General features: G+C 40.4%; 1 protein-coding gene across 1 annotated transcript in view; it reads left to right on the forward strand.

Moving 5' to 3' along the window:
- Window positions 1–1,001: 1,001 nt before the first annotated feature.
- ANO10 (anoctamin 10) overlaps window positions 1,002–21,606 on the forward strand; it is a 122,279-nt gene continuing 101,674 nt past the window's right edge. The window contains exons 1-9 of the mRNA XM_069860114.1: window positions 1,002–1,019; window positions 5,980–6,132; window positions 7,234–7,416; window positions 9,339–9,473; window positions 11,117–11,236; window positions 11,962–12,531; window positions 14,417–14,472; window positions 15,989–16,063; window positions 18,036–18,218. Of these exons, the coding sequence (XP_069716215.1) occupies window positions 5,994–6,132; window positions 7,234–7,416; window positions 9,339–9,473; window positions 11,117–11,236; window positions 11,962–12,531; window positions 14,417–14,472; window positions 15,989–16,063; window positions 18,036–18,218 (1,461 nt within the window). The 5' untranslated portion in view covers window positions 1,002–1,019; window positions 5,980–5,993. The remainder of the gene's footprint in view (window positions 1,020–5,979; window positions 6,133–7,233; window positions 7,417–9,338; window positions 9,474–11,116; window positions 11,237–11,961; window positions 12,532–14,416; window positions 14,473–15,988; window positions 16,064–18,035; window positions 18,219–21,606) is intronic.

Below are 21,606 nucleotides of genomic sequence, written 5' to 3' on the forward strand. Positions count from 1 at the left end.
AGAAGGCCAACCGTGTCCTGGGCTGCATCAACAGAAGTGTGGCCAGCAGGTCAACGGAGGTGATTCTGCCCTTCTATTCCTCTCTTGTGAGAGCTCATATGGAGAACTGCGTCCAGTTCTGGAATCCTCAGCATAAGAAGGATGTGGAGCTGTTTGAATGGGTCCAGAAGAGGGCTACAAAGATGATCAGAGGGCTGGAGCACCTTCCATACAAGGACAGGCTGAGAGGGTTGAGGTTGTTCAGCCTGAAGAAGAGAAGGCTCTGAGGAGACCTTATAGTGACATTTCAGTACCTGAAGGGGACTACAGGAAAGCTGGAGAGGGTCTCTTCACAAAGGCTTATAGTGATAGGATGAGAGGGAATGGTTATAAACTGCAGAGGGGCAGATTTAGACTAGACATAAGGAGGAATTTCTTCACCATGAGGATGCTGAGTCACTGGCACAGGTTGCCCAGGGAAGCTGTGGCTGCCCCATCCCTGGAGATGTTCAAGGCCAGGCTGGTTGGGGCCTTGGGCAGCCTGATCCAGTGGGACGTGTACCTGCCTGTGGCAGGGGTCAGAACCGGATGATTTTTAAGGTCCCTTCCAACCCAAACTATTCTACGATTCTATAAAGGTATTCTCTCTCTTCTCCAGGCTGAACAACCCCAACTCTCTCGGCGTGTGTCCTCTTTTTCCTGTAGGAAATGATGCTTAAAAATAAAACTCATACAGAGGGAGCGCAGGGTTTTCAGCTTAAACTCCAGAAAGAGATTGACATGACCAAATGGGAAGCCGGAAGACAGGGGGTGAGGGGGCGTGGCCAAGAGGAGGGGGCGTGGCCAAGAGGAGGGGGCGTGGCCGACGCAACCGGGGGCTGCGCCATAGGGGAGGGGGCGTGGCTAGTGCGCAAGGGGCGTGACCAGTGCGCAAGGGGCGTGGCCAGAGCGCAGGGCGCTGTCCGCCGCGTTGCTCCCGTGCCGCCCGCGCCCGCCTCCCGGCCCGCCCCGCGGATGTGGATGTGGATGTGGAGCCGGCGGTGAGTGGGGAGCGGGGTCCGTCGCCCGGCGGGAAGGGGCTCTCCCTGCTTACGCTGCCGCCGCGAGGGGAGGAGCCTCCCCCCTTACCCGCCCACCCCGCACGGTCATGCAGGTGGGGAGGTTGGCGGCTCGGCTGCGGGGCGAGGGCCCGTTCGTGCCCGCTACGTGCCACCCCTTCTCTTCCCCATCCCCCCCTCCCTTCTTTCCCCCCGCTCTTTCGCCCCCCGGGCTCGCCTTGATCCAAGAAGCGGTTATTATGACAAAAACTGGAGTCATAGAATCACGGAATAGTTTGGGTTGGAAAGGACCTTAAAAATCATCTAGTTCCACCCCTAGTGCCGTGGGCAGGGACACCTCCCGCCAGCCCAGGCTGCCCAAGGCCCCATCCAGCCTGGCCTTGAACCTCCAGGGATGGGGCAGCCACAGCTTCCCTGGGCAACCTGTGCCAGGGCCTCACCACTCTCATCGTGAACAATTTTTTCCCAATATCTAGTCTAAATCTTCCCCCTTCCAATTTAAAGCCCTGTGCAGCCCCCTGACAGTTTTGTGACTGGGGCAGTTGGGATTAGCAGTCCTTGGTCTCTGTGTAAAGCTGCTTCTGACAGGCCTCCTAAATCCCTCCCTAAAACTCATATTTCTCCAGTGAAGCAATTTCTTTACTCACCGCATCAGTGTTGGCTATAAAAGGTCAGGATATTTTGCCAAGAACGGTGACATTTTCTTAAGCCCATCTTCTCGTCTCTCTCTGTCCAGAAGCATAATAGTCCCCAGCATGGTAGTCATAGTTGTGACCGAGCTGTCGCAGGTGAAATGGCTCTGGTGGCGTCATGGGATTCAGAAACACGTGCAGCAATGGGGAGGGTAAGGCTTCAGCCCTGTAAGTTCCCCTTCCTCCCTCTCCTGGTGGATCCATGCTCATCCTCATATCACACCATATATATCTGATGAAGGGTCTGGACACAAATCTTATGAGGAGAGGCTGAGGGAACTGGAGTTGTTTAGCCTAGGGAGGAGGAGCTGAGGGGAGACCTTATTGCTGTCTACAACTACCTGAAAGGAGACCGTAGTGAGGTGGGTGTTGGTGTCTTCTCTCAAGAAACAAGTGATAGGACTTGAGGAAATAGTGTCAGGTTATGCCAGGGGAGGTTTAGATTGGTTATTATGGACAATTTCTTTCCTGAAAGAATGATGAAGTATTGGAACAGGCTGCCTAGGGAAGTGGTGGAGTTGCCACCCACGGAGGTGTTCAAAAAATGTGTAGATGTGGCACTTTGGGACATGGTTTAGCAGGCACAGTGGTGTTGGGCTGACAGTTGGACTTGATCTTAGAGATCCTTTCCAGCCTTAGTGATTCTGTGATTCTTTCATCCCTGTTCCCCTCTCTGCTGGGCCTGTTGTAAGTTACACTGCACTAAGTATAGGAGAAGAGGCCAAGTTACATCCCACAGGATCTGTACTAGGCATTAAATGTCTGTTTAACCACTGTTGTGGTTCAGGAAATCACAAGTGCAGGTGGGAAGAGTGCTTCAGCCCTATTATGGTTTTCAGTAGTAATAAGCCTTAAAATAACAAATCTTAGTCACTGTGCCAAGGACAGTGATTCTCAATAAATGATAGGAGCTGAGTTTACTGGGTAGGCATGCTGTTTATGCAAAGGCTGTTCTCAGGAGATAACTGTTCTCTCAAGTGATACCGTTAACTACCAGTACCTAATAACTATCTAGTGCTTTTCATTATTTATATTCCATAGAAGCTGCAGTATGCACAGTGTGATAGGCTTTATCTTTCTTTTAAAAAATGAAACTGACGATGGAAAGTGATGTGGTAAGGCAGAGTGGTGTCGTCAATCATTGGCAATCACGGTTACAGTGCCTAATTGCTGATTATGTTTTCCTTTGATTCATTCTGCTTGTACGGATGTCCATCTAAAAGGTTTATAATACTTCATTAATGCAGTAGATTTCTTTTTAGGCACAGATACTTGGGTCCAGAGCTGTAAATCCAAATTCTGCAGAATTGTGTGTGTATGAACTGGCAGATGAGACAAACTGCAAACCCCACTGGAACATTGCCACCTGACAACACAGCAGTGACAATGCCCCAAGGCAGGATAAAGGGAGCAAATTCCTGTGTCCTGCAGCCAGCCTGCCAGCAGGCAGCCCAGGGACCTCCAAATGGAAGTCCTTGAGGAGACGGTGAAATTCCTTGCAGGGGGGAAGAGTGGAGGCTGGAAGAAGCTGCTGGAGGTTTGTTGCTGCAGAGCCAGCTTCTGGTGGGGCCACGTTGAAAGACTGGATGGAAATGCTGCTTCAGCCCTCAGTGAACAGACACTGGCTCCTTGGGAGCTGAGAATAACCACCAACCCCAGCGGGGGACTGAGGGAATGCCTTCTGGAGAAGCAATTAAGGAGCTCTCTGTTCTCATCCTCTGGAGAGCCAGTAGCAACAGCTGTAAGCAATGGGATACAAAGATGTTGCAAGGGTGCTTTGGAACAGCCAGCAGTGTCCTGCCAGGCACAGGAGCCTGTCAGCCCCATGGATCAGGCCATGACCACTCTCGGAAGCCCTTGAGATGGCTCCAGGTTGAGGGAGAATAGGGCTTAGGCATCCGCTGGGAGGCAGGACCAGCCTGTGGGATGAGGAGGCAGGTCTTGCTCAGATACTGAGGGACTAGCCAATCGCCAACTCTGGGGTCAGGAAGGAATGCATCCGAGGGAAGGAAGCTTTATGTGATTCCTAGGGTGGGCCTTCATGGTGTCCCTGGGGGTTGCTTCATGCCCTCTGTAGCAATGAGCACAGCCCCTCATCAGGGCTCCTCTGGGCCCCTTCAGTCAGTTCTTACCTGCTGCTCCTGCACCTCCAAGGGTCTCTTTCCCATCGCTGGCCAAGAGGCACAGCGGAGCAAGTTTTTGGAGTGAAACTGTAGGATTGGCATCTAGAAGCATGATACTTCGGAAAATATCATGCAAACACCTATTCCTCCTTTATGTGGGCTCAGTCCAAGTGGTCATTCTCCTAATTCTTGTTCTTGAGAAAACAGGGACTGTTTGGCCTGTGTATGTTCTTGCTGCCCCATTCTTTGAGCTTTTCACCCTAACTGATATATGACATTGGGGATAGTCTTTTTTTTTTCTCAGAGGCTGAAATAAGAAAAGTCTTTGGAAACAAATAACCAAGAAAAATATTCCCACCCCTAGTTTATAGTTCTGGGGTTTTTTTAGATGCCAAAGTCAAAATTCATGAGAAAACAATGTGATAAGTGTCCTGGAAAGTGGTTTAGAAGCTGACCCCTGCCTTGGCATTTCAAGCAAAGAATGGTTTTACCAATATTTGACTTACTGGGGAGGGAAGGAGAAGGAAATCATAGAATGGTTTGCATTGGAAGGGACCTTATAGATCATCCAGTTCCAATCCTGCTGCCATGGGCAGGGACACCTCCCACTGGACTGGGTCTGGGCTGGCCCCATCCAACCTGGACTTGATCACTTACAGGGAAGGGGCATTCACAGCTTCCCTGAGTGACCTGTTCCTGTGCCTCGCCACCCTCATCGTGAAGAATTTCTTCCTAATGTCTAATCAAAATCTTCCCCTTCCAATTTAAAGGTGTTCTCCCTCATCCTATCACTCCATGCCTTTGTAAAAAGTCCCTTCCCAGCTTTCTTGTAGCCCCCTTCAGGTCTGGGAGCTGCTCAAAGGTCTCCCTGGAGCCTTCTGTTCTCCAGGCTGAACAACCTCAACCCTCTCAGCCTGTCCTCATAGCAGAGGTGCTCCAGCTGGAAGAGGAGTAATGGAAGGGGGGGAGAAGAGAAGGCTACAAGGAAGGGAGACAAGTGGAAGGGAAGAAGAATGAGGAGGAAAAGGTACTGGCAAACATTTTAGCTATGCTGGTGTTACTGAAATGGATTTCCTTGCATTTTTCTTCTAGTTTATGTGTGGTTACCAGAGGAAAAAAGGCAGAAGTATGTGCTAGCTCAACTCCCTTTTTATTGGCAGCAATAAAGTTACCTCTTGGCTGGGAGTACAAGAAGGGCCCCGTGTTACAATTATGGATTTATTAAATATAATCTGAAGCCAGTTGATGTATTTGTTTTTACAGTTTACAGAATTGTTGGCTTTGGCCATGATATCCTCTGTTATCATTCACCTTTGAGTATTTGTACACGTGAACCCCTGTGCAAGCCTGTAGATGTGGCACTTAGGGTTTAGTAGTGGAGTTGGCAGTTCTAGGTTTGCAGTTAGACTAAGAGCCTTTTCCAACTTAAATTATTCTGTGATTCCATGAACGTTCACTTAGATCGTGTGGTTTATTTACATATAAAGCTATGCTGATGCTCAACACTCTGCAGCTGGACTTTGCCACGGAACATTTGTTTTATATCTTTTAAGAAGTCATTTAAGTGTTTCGTGTATAATTTGCCTATCTATATGATAGGTGTCCTGCTCACCTATTCAATGTGGTGTGAGTTTCCTTGATATGGTTGAAGCTTCACAAGATTAACTGAGGAAGTTCCTCCTTAAGCATATAATATGTTTGTACAAGCTTACCAGGAGAAGATTATTGGGTGTAGATATCAGTTTGTCTAATGCTCTTTCCTGTTAATGTTTTCATTTTCTGACAAATAACACAACGTAGGAAGTTGCAAGCTGTTTTTTCATTTGTCCTTATTTTTCTTTATTTTTCTATATTTATTTGCTTTCTCATCACTATTGCTTTTGCTATACATAGCAACAACAATTTTCCTGCTTAGAGTAGGGCATAAATGCTGCTGGAGACGGGTAACATCTTGCCAAGTGACAACTGGAGAGGTTACTCAAACTCCTTTTTTCAGCTGGTCCACTGAAATAGGCACCTGCCACTTTGCTAAGCACAGGCATACCACTACAGTAAAGTTTTGAGTTTCTAAGATTGATACCAAATACCTTTTTAACACTGGCATTTTTGTTCTGTTTTTGTACTTAGCAAGCTCTCAAAAGATGTCGGAAAGCTGGTCTTTCTTAGATACTTCTGAGCCTAACTTCAGGCCTCTTGTAGTGATTGAGCTTGCAAAAGGCACCAAAGAGGAAACCGTAGCATGGTTCACTAAACGAATTGTGGACAAAAAAGGAAATGGAGGTGAGTACAGTGGGATCTTGTGTAACTCTTTGAAAGCAAATTAGGTGTCATTGTATTATGAACAAATACACAAAATTAGTTTCCAGGTAATTTGCGGTTTGATTATTGTTTAGCCAATTCGACTCCATTTTGCCATTTTGAAGTTGCTTAATTTTATGGAAGAGTAGATCTTCATGCTGGTGTCATGAAAATGTAATAACAGAACTCTGTTGACCCCGTTATTACTGAGTGTCACATACCTATTGAACTCTAGAACCCTTTCATTCTTGAGGTGAAAGCTTTATAGCTTATCTTTTGACCTAGTTTTGATATAAGTTCTTATAGTAATTGTCTAGAGCATTTTTTTGTTGTTGCTTATGAGAACATTGTAAATTTTGCCAAAACCATTATGTGTCACGTCTACTGTTCTTTCGATAAGACTTGGTACCATGTTGTAGAACAAGATTAAGTTAGCAGGGAGCAATTGAATCTTGATAAATCCATTTTGGATTTTAATTCTCTTTTTGCTAGCTTGTAGACTTTTACAAAGACTTAGATTATTTGTATTAGTATACATGCAGGAATCAAAGTTAAACTAATGAATTCATAATTCCTTAGACTTTTTGATTGTTCTTTTTTTCCTTTTTGTACATTTTTAGAAAGGCATGATTTATGGCTGTTTTAGCTTGTATCTTATTGTAAGTAATAATTCTGAGGCTATTTGGTTTATGACTATAAACTTGCTTTCAGATGTCTGTTAGATAAGTCAGGGACATTTCTGCTTTAAGAGCCTAGTCCCCTTAAAATGAGTGGGACTGCTTGCAGAGGCGCTGGTGACTTACAAGGTGTGAGCGTTAGGGAAGCAGGTCAAAACTGTCCCCGTTTTTCCTGTTCATTGTCTGCATATGCTTCCACAGAAACAGGGCTAAATCACAGGGTCAACACTTCAAGATTGTGAACACGCCATGTCAGGTGCTGTTGAAGCCTTCTTTCTGCTCTTAAAAAGATGCAGCTTCAGCACTCATAATAACTAGGTTGCATGTGATGGATGTTAAAATACTATTTTTTTGAGACATAATTTCTATGTATTCTCTTCCTTATTTTGCCTTTTTTACTTTAAAGGGGCACAACTGCTGGTTAAACCATTGGTTACGGAAAACGGAGATGAAAATGTTTATCTCGTTGGAGCTTCCCACTTAAGGCTGTTGCTGGGAGCGGAAGCTGTGGGTTTGGTGAAGGAATGTAATGATAACTCAATGAGAACTTTTACATACAGCAGTAGGAAAACTTTCAAAGATTTTGCAGGTAAGTGATGTCAGGGCTCTTTGTCATTGTGAAGCTGTTGTTAAAGATTATAAGCAATTACACTGTTAAATCTTTCAGTCTTTCTACTTCTTGGAATGGACACAGTGAACAGAAATAGGAAGAACAAGCCATGAAAAAAACCCTCTTTTTTTTACCCATGGAATTTTTATTCTCTTTCACAACTTTCACTTTTTAGTTATGTTTTACTTTATGCTATTTTTATACTCCAAATAGTCTCTTATTTGTATGAAAGGTTTTTATTGAAAATAAGACAAGAAGATATAGTTGATAAACATGAGTGCAGGACTTACAATGAATGTTATGAATTAACATAGCAATTTAATTTCTTATTAACACCTGTTAGCCAGCTTTGAGGCTTATTATCTTATAATTAGCTGGAGTAAATAGAAATATTTTGCTCTATGAGATTTAAACATGAGTCAGAATTAGATAATTAAATAACACTGTATTCAATGAATTTGGGCATGATTAGCGAAATCCTTTTCCTGTGGAAGGTCCAACACAGTAAAATTTTCTTTTAAATGTAGCACCTGTAATATATTTAACCTCCCCTGAAGTGAAAGAATGCATTTTGCTATCCAGGTAAACATTGGAGTTCCAGCTTAGTCATGGTGATACTTTTTATGTGCCTGTTTCAGTGATGCCTTTCACCACATTTTTAATATAAGGGTCCTTGGATCTGTCTGAAACAATAATAAAGTTTTGTTTCTTGTGTAGTGCCAGTTTATCCAACACTGCTGCTGTGTTCAGTCACTGTTGCAGTGTTTTGGGTTTTTTTTGGTGACCTTGCTTTCCTGAAATTAGGAAGTCTTGAGAAGAATTGTCAGTTCCAAAGGTAGTATTTATGTTTTTCATAAATTTACATTGTTGATGGTAATCTGATTGTCATTGCAAACAGATTCTCTAGTAGCAGCTGGGACTCCAGCTTCTGTAAACCTAAAGGCTAAGTTTTGCTGCATCTCCTGATCGTTTTTCTTTATTAAAACTGATCCGATCAGAGAATAAAATAGTTGACCATGCTTAGATAAGGTGAAAAAAGTGTCACCTACAAAAGAAACCCTGCAGCCTGTGTTGTCTTACTAATATCTCTAGTTCCCCAGTTTAACTGATAATTGTATTCTTATTCTTGGTATTAGAGATTTGTCACTGTTTTGACTTCTTACTTGCCTTATTTAAGGCCATTACTATAGTTTCTTATTTCTAAGGGGAGAAAAATATCAATTGGTCATTATCTAAAGGAAACCAGACTATTTCCTTGGTGATAAATTGGTGGGGCCAACAATAGGTTTGTTGCTGTAGCTCTTAAAAATTTGGGATTTTTTGAAAGGTTTCCTATTTTCTTACCTTGTTTCTGTATTTTTATCAGAAGTAATTGTCTCAAATGGCTTATAATTATGTTGTATAGGCAATAAAGAGCAAGATACTGTGGTATTTGGTGTGAAATGCTTACAGAAAAGGAGATTTATCCCAATATCTTACTTTTTTTCATTATGAAAATACTTCAGGAGCTGTATGGCATGAAGGGATAGGGAGATTCTGAGATCAGCAAATAGTGGATACCTAAGTAAGAGTCTTTCAACAAGGCAAGAGTGTACTTGCTGCTATGCTAACCTAACCCCCATTGATTATTATAGTACATCAGGGGTGTCTTTGTCTCTCGAGTGATTTGTTCTCTCAGTTCCACATGGGGAGTCAAAAACGCAGTGGCTAACATATGCTGATTAAAGAAAACTTCTTCCCAAGACATTTAGTTTGAAAAAGCAGAGGTTTCCCTAATAGAAGTTGTTGGGTAGTAATTGTCATTTTTTTTTTTCTGATTCTGTTCATTTTTGAATAGTTATTTGCTGCCAGAGATGTCTTCATAAGCTGCATAAATTCATACTACCTTCTGTTTGATTTAGATGACAATCACAATTTCCTTACAATGGCTGAATGTCAATATATCATTAAACATGAACTTGAAAATTTGAGAGCAAAAGATGAAAAAATGATACCTGGATATCCTCAGGCAAAGCTCTATCCAGGAAAATCAATTGGTAAGTCATGCAGTTTGCCTGTAACTCCTTGTGTTTGTGTAGGATCATGTTCATGGTGAAAATATATTAATTTTCATGCAATGAAGAGAAATCCTTCAGACATTAAAGTCCCACTGTTTTTGATCAGCTTTGTTTTCTTAATGTTCTGAAGCGATAGGACAAGAGGCAATGGATGCACAGTGCAATCAGAGAAACTCTGAGTAGGTATTAAGAAAATGTCTTTTCACAATGACAATAATCAAACATTGGAGCAAAATTTTATAGACGTTCTGATATCTCTGTCCTGGGAGACTTACAGGTCTTGACTAGACAAGGTCCTGAGCAGCCCGATTTAAGCTGGACCTACTTTGAGGAGGAAGTTGGGCTTCCAGAGGGCTTTCCAATCTGACTGGTTTTGGGGTGCTGAGACTCTGGCTTTCTGTTCTTTTAAGCCAGATAATTTTCATGTATATTGATGTCATGCATTATTTTTATAATTAGTACCAAAAAGATATATTTTTTAAAAAATATATAATTACACACTTAGCATCTCTGTATAAAAATGATTAATAGTGTTCCAGTGTTCATATTTCACAATATGAAGGAAGTAAGTTGTATTTTATCCACTTGATTTCATTTAACCTGCTCTTTGCTTCGAGAGCTCTTTCATTTCATGGGAGAAAGAAGCAAGGAGAGCTAGTGCTATTTTTCTGGCAGCTCCAGCTAGCTCATTGGCAGAGATGCTGCATTTTCTTAGGGTAGTTTATATTTTAATATTTGTATGTCCTTTTAATAACAATGTTCTTTAGTCATTAGTGCTGGTCGTCGAAGAAACAGGCCTGTGTATGTTAGTCGTTCAAGAAATGAAATAAATGTACAAGTCTGAGTTTATAGGTTTTGTTTTTTTAAATAGCTAAGGTATTTTTCTAGTTATGTCAAGTAGTTGCTGATTGGAAATGGTAAAAAAACTCTCACACAACTTCCAGTGCCTTTCCTCTCTTGTTTTTGGATTTATTTTCTTTCTTCTTTTTTTTTTTTTTTATATATTTCTACGGTTGTAGCTTGTGGAGCAATTTGCTTATCAACGCAGGTAATATTACTTTCTATAACAAAGTTAAATACAAATTATGGAATATTTGGTTTGTTTGCAATGAAGGTGTATTTTCAGTTATGAATTAGATTCAATTGATCATTCAAAGATATTTGTACTCCCTTTCCCATAATTAATACAACAGTGGCTCTTCAATGTAGTCTTTTGTTTTTGCTATGTAAGTTTGATTCATTATAAATTTCTTTGCTCAAATGCCAGAGCCAGACCTTCCCACGCAAAACTACTCATGGCATTTCAGTTCTGACCTGCAGCGCTTTTTGTTATTCAGAATGCAGTTGATTCTGTTGCAAACTTATGGAATAGTTTATAGATGTAAAAAAGTTACTTTTTCTCTTCTAGTGGACAGCACAGCCTTTATAGGAATAAGTAGAACTGTTCTCTATAATGGATTTTTAACTAACATGCAGACACTTTATTTGCTCTCAGGATTTAAATGCTACATTTGTTTCAAAGTAACTTTAGACTTACCAAGTACATAATGTAGCCTGCCTGCTTGTATCAGCTTCAGTGTCCTTTGAAGGAGTTTTAGGTATCTTTTTTTTCCTTTTCCTAGTAAGAAGATTATTGACCAGTGGCATTCTAGTTCAGATTTTCCCACTGCATGATAGAGAAGAGTTGAAAAAGCTCCGTCACAGCTGGTATGGCCGAGTCAAAGTTGGCTATCAACCTTTAGGTATGTGAAGACTTAACTCCTCTACAAATAAAGTGCAGGGTTTCTTCTGGAAAGTTTTTTCTTTTCAGTTTGTGTGAGAAGACCGAGGGTCTTTCCTAACTTCTACTCCAGGATTTAGCCTCGACAGGGGTGAAACTCCTGTGTAGTAAGTACTGTACAAATACTGCGCTCATTCTGAGTGTGCAGACACGTGTAGCACTTGAGATTTCAATGTACCTTTTGATCTATTCCTTTAGTTCCTTGAAGGCTGGCAAAGCACAGCTAGTCCTTTTTGGCCTTGAGCAGACTGAAACAGATTTGTTTCTGAGGTGCATGTAAACCAGCGAGAAGCTTCAGACGTAAGGTGTCACACACTGTTAAAGTATGTTTTTATGCCACATGTCTTTCATGCCATCATAGGCATTCATTGACAGATTCATTTTTTAAGAATGCTAGTGTTTTGGGTTTTTTTTCCCTCTGGATATCTGACATTGGTATGGTAAGTGTTGAGATATTTGACGTTCCTAACATCTGAATATATGTGTATGTATATATATAATGAAAAAAAATTAAATGACCTTCTGAGTTTTTGAAACATGGTAGAAGGAGGAAGAACCCAACCAATATTCCTATCCATTATTTAGAAAAAAAGTCAGTTGGGCTAAGGGATTCATGTAAAGTCAAGTTTGATATTATACTGGCATCTGTGTTAAGTGTAGTCTTAATTGATTCATTTTTCTCTGCAGATGAGATACGCAGTTACTTTGGCGAAACCATTGCTCTCTACTTTGGCTTCTTAGAGTACTTCACATTTGCTTTGATTCCAATGGCTGTCATTGGTATTCCTTATTATGTGTTTGCGTGGGAAGACTATGACAAATACGTGATGTTTGCCACATTCAATCTGCTCTGGTCCACTGTGATTCTGGAAGTTTGGAAGCGTATTTGTGCCATCATGTCGTACCGTTGGGGGACGTTGTTGATGAAACGGCAGTTTGAAGAACCAAGACCAGGCTTTCGTGGTGTCCTGGGTATCAATCCCATCACTGGGAGAGAAGAACCAGTGTACTCAAGTATTAGGAGACAGATACGGATTTACCTGGTGTCGCTACCATTTGTGTGCCTTTGCCTCTACTTCTCACTGTATGTGATGATGATTTATTTTGACTTGGAACAGTGGGCTCTGGATTATCATGAAGAGAACGAGTCTAACTTCAGCAGCTTGATGCTGTATGTGCCCAGTATCATATATGCTGTTGTAATCGAAATCATGAACCGTATCTATCGGTATGCTGCTGAATTCTTAACATCATGGGGTAAGAAAGTTGTTTATTCTTCCTTAAAGTTAGAATCCCAGATGTTTAGAATTTGTTTCTTTGTAGAATACGTTACTGTGAAATCTTGTTCAATGGAATGCTAAAGAAATTTCCTGAAGTAGACTTTTACAGTGGGATAAAAGAGGTGGCCATTTTAACTTCTTATTTTGGACATTCTGAGACTGCAGTTTCATGGCTAATTTATTTTGGTCTGTAGTTTCATATTTGATTTAATTTGGTCTGAGTCCAGCATGCCATCAAAAGGGGTGATCCTGCCTTCGTCCTCAGCCTCCCTCTGCCTTTCGTACAGAAGTTCTGGTTCCCTGATTGAGCTCTTTGGCTCTATCAGTCATAGTGCTGGCACAAGAGGCGAGGTGAGATTGTGAGGATGGGAGCTGAGAGGCTGATGGCAGGAAAGGCTGTCTTGGCAGCTTGCATCCACGGTCTGGGTTTGCTGAATATTACTTAGTCTTATGATGTATCTTTGCAGAGTGCAGAGGCACTGAGATGATGGAACAAAATCTAAAAACATCAACTAAAGACCATCTGAGAGTGTTTGTGTATGCTAGAACAGTGACAGGGATTTCACATCCCTATCAAGATATCTTCCTCTGGCCATAGAATTAGTAAGGTTGGAAACAAACTCCAAGTTCATCCCAGCGCCACCATGGCTTTTAAACCATGTGCACATCTACACATTTTTTCAACACCTCCAAGGATGGTTACTCAACCACTTCCCTGGGCATCCTGTTCCAGTGCTTGACTACTCTTCCAGTGAAGAAATTTTTCCTAACATCCAATCTAAACCTCCCCTGGCACAATTTGAGCCCATTTCCTCTTGACCTGGTACTTGTTGCTTGGGAGAAGAGACCAACACCTACCTCACTATAACCTCCTTTCAAGTAGTTGTAGAGGGCAATAAGGTGTCCTATCAGCCTCCTTTGCTCCAGACGAAACAGCCCCACTTCCCTCAGCTGCTCCTCATAAGGCTTGTGCTCCAGCCCCTTCACCACTGTTGGCACTCTCAGAGGAGGAGAAATGTTGTAATAGTCTGCCTTGTTTTCCCTGTGTCTGTGACTTATTTAGTAGATTGGGTCTTATGTTTTGTAATCTAGCATAAGGATATTGAAATGTTAGTATTTATTTTGAGTTTAAGCACTTCTACAGACACGTGCAGTCAATTTCAGAAAAGTTAATACAGAAGCTAATTGAAAATGTCTTGTGGCATACATTTACTGGACGTAATCCAGGTTAGTAAAGCTGGAGGCCCAGAAAATTAACCTAAGAAAGCTTAAAGGAAAGGGAGATTGATGCAGAACACAGGCTACAAAGAAGTGTTGAAGTGGAGATCGGTTTTATGTGCCAAAATTATTTGCTCAGCAAATTCAGCTTGACAGCAGCAATAGTAAAAACAATCAATTTCTTCATTTGTTTATGACTATTCAAGGATTTTATTTAAATAATGGCTTTTAAATTCATATGTAGGTTTCAGCTGACTGTTTTGTTTAATTTTTTACTATACCGAAAGAAAAAGCCTGTATGTGAGTTGTCCAGTTGTGTTGATCTGGTAGACTAAAATGTCTTCATCAGGCAACCTAAGTTTTTTTTTTTTTAACATAGATTTTTTGTTTGTTTGTTTAAGCTGATTTTTCACAGCAGCAACAGTATTTATGTAACTCACTACGGTGACAGAGGTTAAGCAGGGTACTGGTGCAGTATAAATTCCTTTTGCCACAATGTGTTGAAGGAACTATTCCCTGTGAACTATTAGTTAAGTAATTTGTAGGGGGAGGAAAAATGTGTGTTTACTCTTTGTATTAACAATGCCTAGTACATGATAAGTGCTTCTGCTGTTTACTGATTAGTAATTTTGTTGATGTTTTAGAAAATCACAGGCTGGAATCTTCATATCAGAATCATTTAATTCTGAAGGTTTTGGTGGTAAGTATGTAGTATAAGCAGCTTTTAAAAGGATTTAGAAAGAGAACCTGTCATGTGTTTTATTAGTGCTTTTCTAGCATTACCTCACTGACTTGCAGTTTTATTCAAAGCCAAAAACTACCACAAAATATCAGAGTACACAGGATTTCTGTTGTGCTTACAGTTAACTGCTAGACTGTTTTTGATGCTTCTTTTTATGGTAGAGAGCTGGATTTTTATTTGTATTGATTTGTTCGTACATTAGTATTCTGTCTATGTAATTTTTCCTGTTAATTGATGTGATCCTGTCTTCAGCTGCAAACTAGTCTTTCCACTTGTTGCAAGATTGTATGGTAAACCTGTGTTTTAAAAAGTTCATGTATTAACTTCCACCTGTACTAATGTTCAGACAACCATTCAAAGAGTGCTGGAGGTATATGCCTGTTAGTCTGCTCCTGTGTGCTTTATAGGATATACTGGTGCACTTACTTTGTGGTTCTGAACAAGCAGCTTTTGTGTGTGTGTATGCGTATATGTTTGATTGCTCTTATAGGTGTATATCACAATGCTGATTCTAAAGAAGTGTGCTGTAGGTCTTGAATTCTTAGAGAAGATGTTCAGTAAAAGCAGCTGTGGATACTGACTTCTTTTGAGCCTTAAGGTTGTTCAGTCCTCCCCCGGAGTTCCATTTTTCCCCCCTCAACTCAGCATGCTTATTACTGTTTTTTAGCCTGCTTGTTATCCTTCTGTTACTGGTAATCTCTAGAGCTAAACTCTTGTACGCATCAAATATTGCTTTGTCCCTACCTTTCTCAAAAAATAGCACTCTCTCCTTTTCCCTATAGGAAATTTATAGAGACTAATTAAAAAAAAATGAAATTTAAAATGTAAACCGTGCCAAGATTCACTTTCAACCTATGAGTGGCTCTCTGCGTTCCCCAGTATTATTTATGTCAACCATGAGCTCCAGCACTGATAGTGATTAGGAAAAGTTTTGTCCTACTTCAGAGCTACATTGTGATTTTTCAGGCACAATGCTGTGATTATGTCTCATTTTGGAAGCAGGGAATATTTCTTTTGTCCATAAAACCATTTGAAGTGAATAAAGCTCAACTAACATATATTGTGAAACAATTGTACATGTGAGAGATGTCATCTAATGCATATACTTTTATAAAGTATTTCTTTGGGGGAAAAAGAATCATTACACTAAACTAAGATGAATACATCCATTTTATTGCATTACCTAACGGAAACTGCCGAAAGGTGAAAGTTAAGTAGAAAGTGATGTGTTTTTAATATCCACATTTCTTTATGTACTGTCTTTAGGAAAGCATTGCGCTTGTCAAAAGAAAATCTGAGTAGAACAAATATTGAGAATGATTTTTCTGACCTAAGTTTTAAAAACAGTGGTAAGAAAAATTTTAATTTTACGTCTTCATAAATGCTATTTAGTCAAGGTAACTGTTAATTTAGATAATATTCTGCATTTGAACTTTTGGTTGAGTACTAATAACAAGGATTTTTTTAATTGCAGTTCAACTTCCTAAATTGTTTTGCATCTCTCTTCTACATTGCCTTTGTGCTGTTTGATATGAAGCTTTTGAGACAGGTGAGTTCCAAGAACACCTTAAAAATGTTGGTGAATCTGGGAAAGTAAAAGATTGATTGTAATAGGACTTTATTTTTTAATTGTTTTTCTAAAATAAGGAATATGAGGTCCAACATAAAAAAAATGAGACTGTGCATGAAAGTCTTTTTATTTAACAAATTAAGAAAATCAACTACAATCACCTTGAAAATAATTCCCTTCTGAGTCAACACACAGCTGCATATGATGCTGCCAATGGTCAAAGCAATTCCACAGATCATTTTCTGAAAGGCTGTTGAGGATCTCTGTCATTTTTGCTTTCACAACTCCTAGTGACAAAAAATGGTTTCCTTTGAGCACCAACCTGATCTTTGGGATCTCTTCACCATAAATCTCGCTCAATAATTGAAAAGTTTCTGTCACAGATTTCTTCAGTTTCATAAGAAATTTGATGTTAATTCTCTTTTCACTCGTGCACACTGACATTTTCATACCAAGGGTAAGAAAATGTCTATACTTGAACATATATCCACTTGTACTGAGTAAAGCAGTTGAGTTGAGCCTTGTCTCACTGTGACAGGTTCCACCATGTTCTGTAACAATCATCGTTTCTCCCCTCCCACACTTGGTTACTGAGCTACAAGGTTAGTCTCATTTTTTGTGTGTGTTTGACCATATATTCATTATTGAGTTAGTATTTTCTTACAAATCCAGCTTCCATATTTCACTTTCTCTGGCACAGTTGCAGAATTATAAGAGTAAAATATCATAGAATCATAGCATGGTTTAGAGTGGAAGGGACCCTAAAGCCTATCCAGTTCCACCCAACCTGCCATGGGCAGGCACCCCTCCCACCAGACCAGACTGGGTCCAGCCTGGCCCCATCCAGCCTGGCCTTGAACACCTCCAGGGATGGGGCAGCCACAGCTTCCCTGGGCAACCTGTGCCAGCGCCTCACCACCCTCGTCGTGAAGAACTTCTTCCTAATGTCTAATCTAAATCTTCCCCTTCCAGTTTAAAGCCATTCCCCCTCATCCTATCGTTTCATGCCATTGTAAAAAATCCCTTCCCAGCTTTCCTGTAGCCCCTTCAGGAACTGGAAGGTTGCTATAAGGTCTCCCCAGAGCTTTCTGTTCTCCTGACTGAACAACCTCGACTCTCTTAGCCTGTCCTCGTACGGAAGGTGCTCCAGCCCTCTGGTCATCTTCATGGCCTTCCTTCCATGTAAATGAGGAGCTGTTTTCAAATAAATTGATTTTTCTCTCACAGATGAGGCTGAAAAATTTTCAGTTCCCCCTTCTTTCCCTTTATACTAGAAAATAGTTATCTCTGTAGTATTTTTAATGAGAGACTTTTGAGGATAGGAGAATTATTTCATTTTTCACTACAGTCAAACATAAGTAAACATAATTTGTAGTTGGTATTTGAAATCTGCTTTCTGTTGTTAACATCTTTTGAACTCAAATGCATGAAAATCAGGCATAAGGAAAATGTTTTTGCTCTAAACGTAATGAACAAAAGAATAAGAATTTTACCTTAAAAACTCTGTTCCTCTAAAGAGATCTCTAGCAAAACATATTGCATATCTGTACCAGACATGACATTCATGACGTTTCCTATACTTGAAGGCGAAAAGCAAAAAGAAAAAAAGTAGAAAAATTTCTTTGTTTACCTATGTTATTGGTGTTGTTGTAGATTTAAGTGTGTATCTTTACCCTTCATTGGACTTTGTTTGGTGTCTCCAAGATACACCCTGATCCACAAAATCTTTATAGACTTTTAATTCCCATTTCATCCTTTTCAGCACATAACAAAGAATGGGAACAAGAGCAGCTATACTTTCCCTGTGCTATTGCTAGTTCTGTTAGGCTGGCATTCTTTTGTTGTCATACAATAACTTACAGTATTACTAGAACACTCAAATAGGAAATGATTGTAGGTTTATCAGAGACCTATTAATTTTCTTTTCTGTGTTTTTTTTTATCAACTGAAGAGCTTGGCCACTTTGCTGATAACTTCGCAGATCCTTAATCAGTTTGCAGAATCCTTGCTTCCTTACTGGCTCCAAAAGAGACATAAGAAGAGGATGAAGAAACGCATGTGTTCTCTGAAAACAGATATGGACATGTCATTAGTCGAACAAGTCAACTTGGAGAAAGAAATGGGCACCTATTTTGTACGTTTCACTGCTGTAAATAGTTGAACATTTTCTGAGCTGTAGTTGACAGAGACATCAGCCAGTGCAACCTAAAATATTCCTGGCTGTCTGGCCTTCTGACTTCTTTCCAGCTTCATCCATTTTGCTGGTAGTGTTGTGTATGCAGATATGTGGTGCACTGGATCAAGAAACTGATAGAGTGCAGGATCCCAGTTACACCAGCATGAAGGGGCAGAAATGAGCAGCTGAATCTGGGGCTACTTAACCCCACATCACTGGAGCAAGTAGTGGTGTAGTATGCCCTTAATCTCCAAGGGTAGCCCAGAGGCTACCAGAATGAGTAGCCTGTCATAGGGAAGGGGGAGGGTGTTTCTGATTTAGGGGTTTTCTTGCAGTGATACTAGTTTGAAGTATCAATTAAACTAGAGCCTGGGAGAGTGTGCTCTTGTCTGGGTGGGGCCAGAAATGGAGAGGGAAGAAGAGACCAACTCTTCAAACCAGTACTACTGCTGGAAGCTCTTGCTTCTTGAAACTCCAGCTTCGTCATTTGCTATCTTCCCAGTTCTGTTTCTGTTTGCCACCTACCAAGTACAAATTTGAATTGTATTTAGCAGACTTCATGCTATTCAATAGTTGCATTTCTAAAGGAATTGACAAAGCTGGTACTAGTGCGTATGTTAAGGCCTTACAGACTGGCTGACAACTGCCTTGATTGGTTGCTGTTAGGATAGTCATAAGAGGCTTAATACCATATGATTTACACTTTTACAGAATAAGAATTATATGTAAATACTGTACCTTTTATGTAAAAGGTACAGTATAACAGTCTGAAATTTTATATTAATGCCATATCAGATTCCTCTTTTCCTGCTTAAAGTGCCATGAAATGGGAAGAGGAAAAAGAAATATGACCTTTCTGGCTGAAAATCTGTACAAACTTTAGTACTTGCATTCCTCTGGGAAGGTTGGTACTTTGCACATTTTATATGAAAAGAGATAGATTTAGAGAGCATGGCCATCTTACAATGGAGACCACAGCAAAAATCCCCGAATTAGTGTCTATCTGAGCTGGTAAATCAGCACAGTCCATCACTGCGCCTGTGGATAGACCAGCCCAGCTCCAAAAGCCATGTGTCAGCATTATGCATTGATATGCCTTACCAAATAAGCTCTGTCTCTTAAATCTGAGCTGAGTGGTTCTCAGCTGGCACATACAAAGCCGGTGTGGTGTCTTTGAGTCACATTGCCCAGTGCTTCTTGTGCAGAGCTGGATCGAATGTATCTGCACCTGTTGTACTGTTCTACCCTGAATAATTTTCCACGGAGACCTAAAGGGTCAGTTGTAGCATTATGACTTTGCCTTGGAGGTATCCACTGTGAGCTTCGGTTTCAGTTCAAGGTGCTGTGTACCGAAGGCCTTAATTTTATTTTCAATCTAAGAATTTTAATTGTGCCATACTTGTGAATACACAATATTAGACCATTGATTTGTTTGCAGGCAGTGAACTTTCAGCAGGCAGGAGTATTTCTAAAATTAAACCTGTCACAAGGGGGAAGCATTTGACTGTGTTTAGAAGCTGAGGAGTTTAGCAGGTGTCTTGACAGAACTCAATATTTCAGGCTCTTTTCTTTCTCTTACTGCACTTACTCTTTAAATTAATTCTCTTTTTTTATTTGTCCTCTTTCTCTATCAGTTTTCAAGTCTTCAGCCCTTAGCCCAGTTTAAGATGTGAAAACATTCTGCAGTCATTTTTTTTTTAAAAATTTCTGCTTCCCTAATTAATTTTTGCCCTGAATTTCTGTATTGATTTTGTTTACTTGATGCCATAGTTCATGTGCTGCTTTTGTGGCTGACAGTGGCACCCTTTGAAATTTCTTTAATGTCCCATCAGACTCCTTTCTTCCTGCACAAAGTGTCATAAATTGCCTAGGAGAAAAAGAAATACTCTTTTTCACACATTGCTGTCCTAAAAGTAGGTACTGGATGAGAAAACGGGAGGAAAGGTGGGAGGAAGTAGTGGGAATACTGTGTAGTTACCAGAAGGAGGAGCACAAAGGGAAGTATTGCTTACTACCTGCAACAGTTATCTGAGAACGTGATAGCAGGGACAACTGTGTGACTGTGATTCCAGTGAGTTATCTTGCACAAATGCCCCAACTTACTAAGATTCAAAGTTTCTATAAAACATTTCTGTGGAAAAGTCTCTCTGGTTTTAGAAGCTAAGTAGCTCCTCAGTGTCTGGCCTGCTGATCAGTTTGTCAGACCCAGCTATATACACAACTTAAAAATGAGCTGAAGTGAGAAATACAGGTAATGAGCACCACATGTTGATTTCTGAGCTTGCAGACTTCTAAAGCCTCAATTAGCAAAACAATGCCAGGTGCTGGAGAGACAGTCAGTTTAGTAGCTATAACCACCGAAAAGGTTAGAGAACCATATGTCTGATGTATGGAGCCAAAACCAATTTTATATGCTTCTTATAATAATCTCAATTACTATCAAGTCTTTTATTTTAATATCTCATTTTTGAGAGAGATGAAAAAGTTTGCATCTGTACGAATACAATATAGCTAGATCCCAGTTTAACTTCTTCATGGTATTTCACTATCCTTTGTTCAGCAAACACCTTTTCTTTAAAAATTAGTTGAGTTTTTTCTTCACTTCCATAAATAACTGCCACACTTGTAGAAAACTACTATTAATATGCAAAACTAATATGCAAGTATGCATAATAATCTATATGTGAATACTTAATTGGTTATTAAGTACCCACTTTCATGGTTTAAAGATGAGATGGTAGCCTAAACAGGGCTTTTTTTTTGCATAAATTGTTCCTTTCAAATGTCACTGCTGCATTCTGTCATTTCAGTTTTCAAGGGGGATGCTAATTTTTACTTACCTGTTTTGAAATGAACAAGCAGAAATACTGGGAAGGAGTTACCTATCTGCCAGCCGGCCATTCTGGTTAGGTCTTTTATGGACAGTCTGCAATACTAAGACTTTTCTTGTTGCTATGCTTTTAAGAAAATGTGGTGGCGGTTTAAATGTGTGGTGCTGTTTTCCTATCCCCCCCCTGCTCCTTCTGTAACTTTTCCACTGAGATAGTCAGGAACTTGATTGGGATGAATGTGTTTGTACAGTTCTTCATGTAATAAGGATAAGAAGTGTGACTGTTGCTGAAAATGCATCAGGCAGAAAAGATAAACTTTGGTGTCCCCTTATTAAGAAGTTTTGAGTAATTGAATAATTCCAAATTAACTAGATGCATTTTGTTGTTGTTTTCTACCACCAGCCATTCTCAAACAACAGGTTTGTGATGAGGAAGCATATTAACAACTGTATTGTTAATCCTGTGTTTCTTCATGTATTGTTTTGTGATTTAAAGTTGTTCTATTTTCGCTCTGT

Source organism: Phaenicophaeus curvirostris, chromosome 6 (assembly GCF_032191515.1).
Source record: "Phaenicophaeus curvirostris isolate KB17595 chromosome 6, BPBGC_Pcur_1.0, whole genome shotgun sequence".
Classification (NCBI taxonomy): Eukaryota; Metazoa; Chordata; class Aves; order Cuculiformes; family Cuculidae; genus Phaenicophaeus; species Phaenicophaeus curvirostris.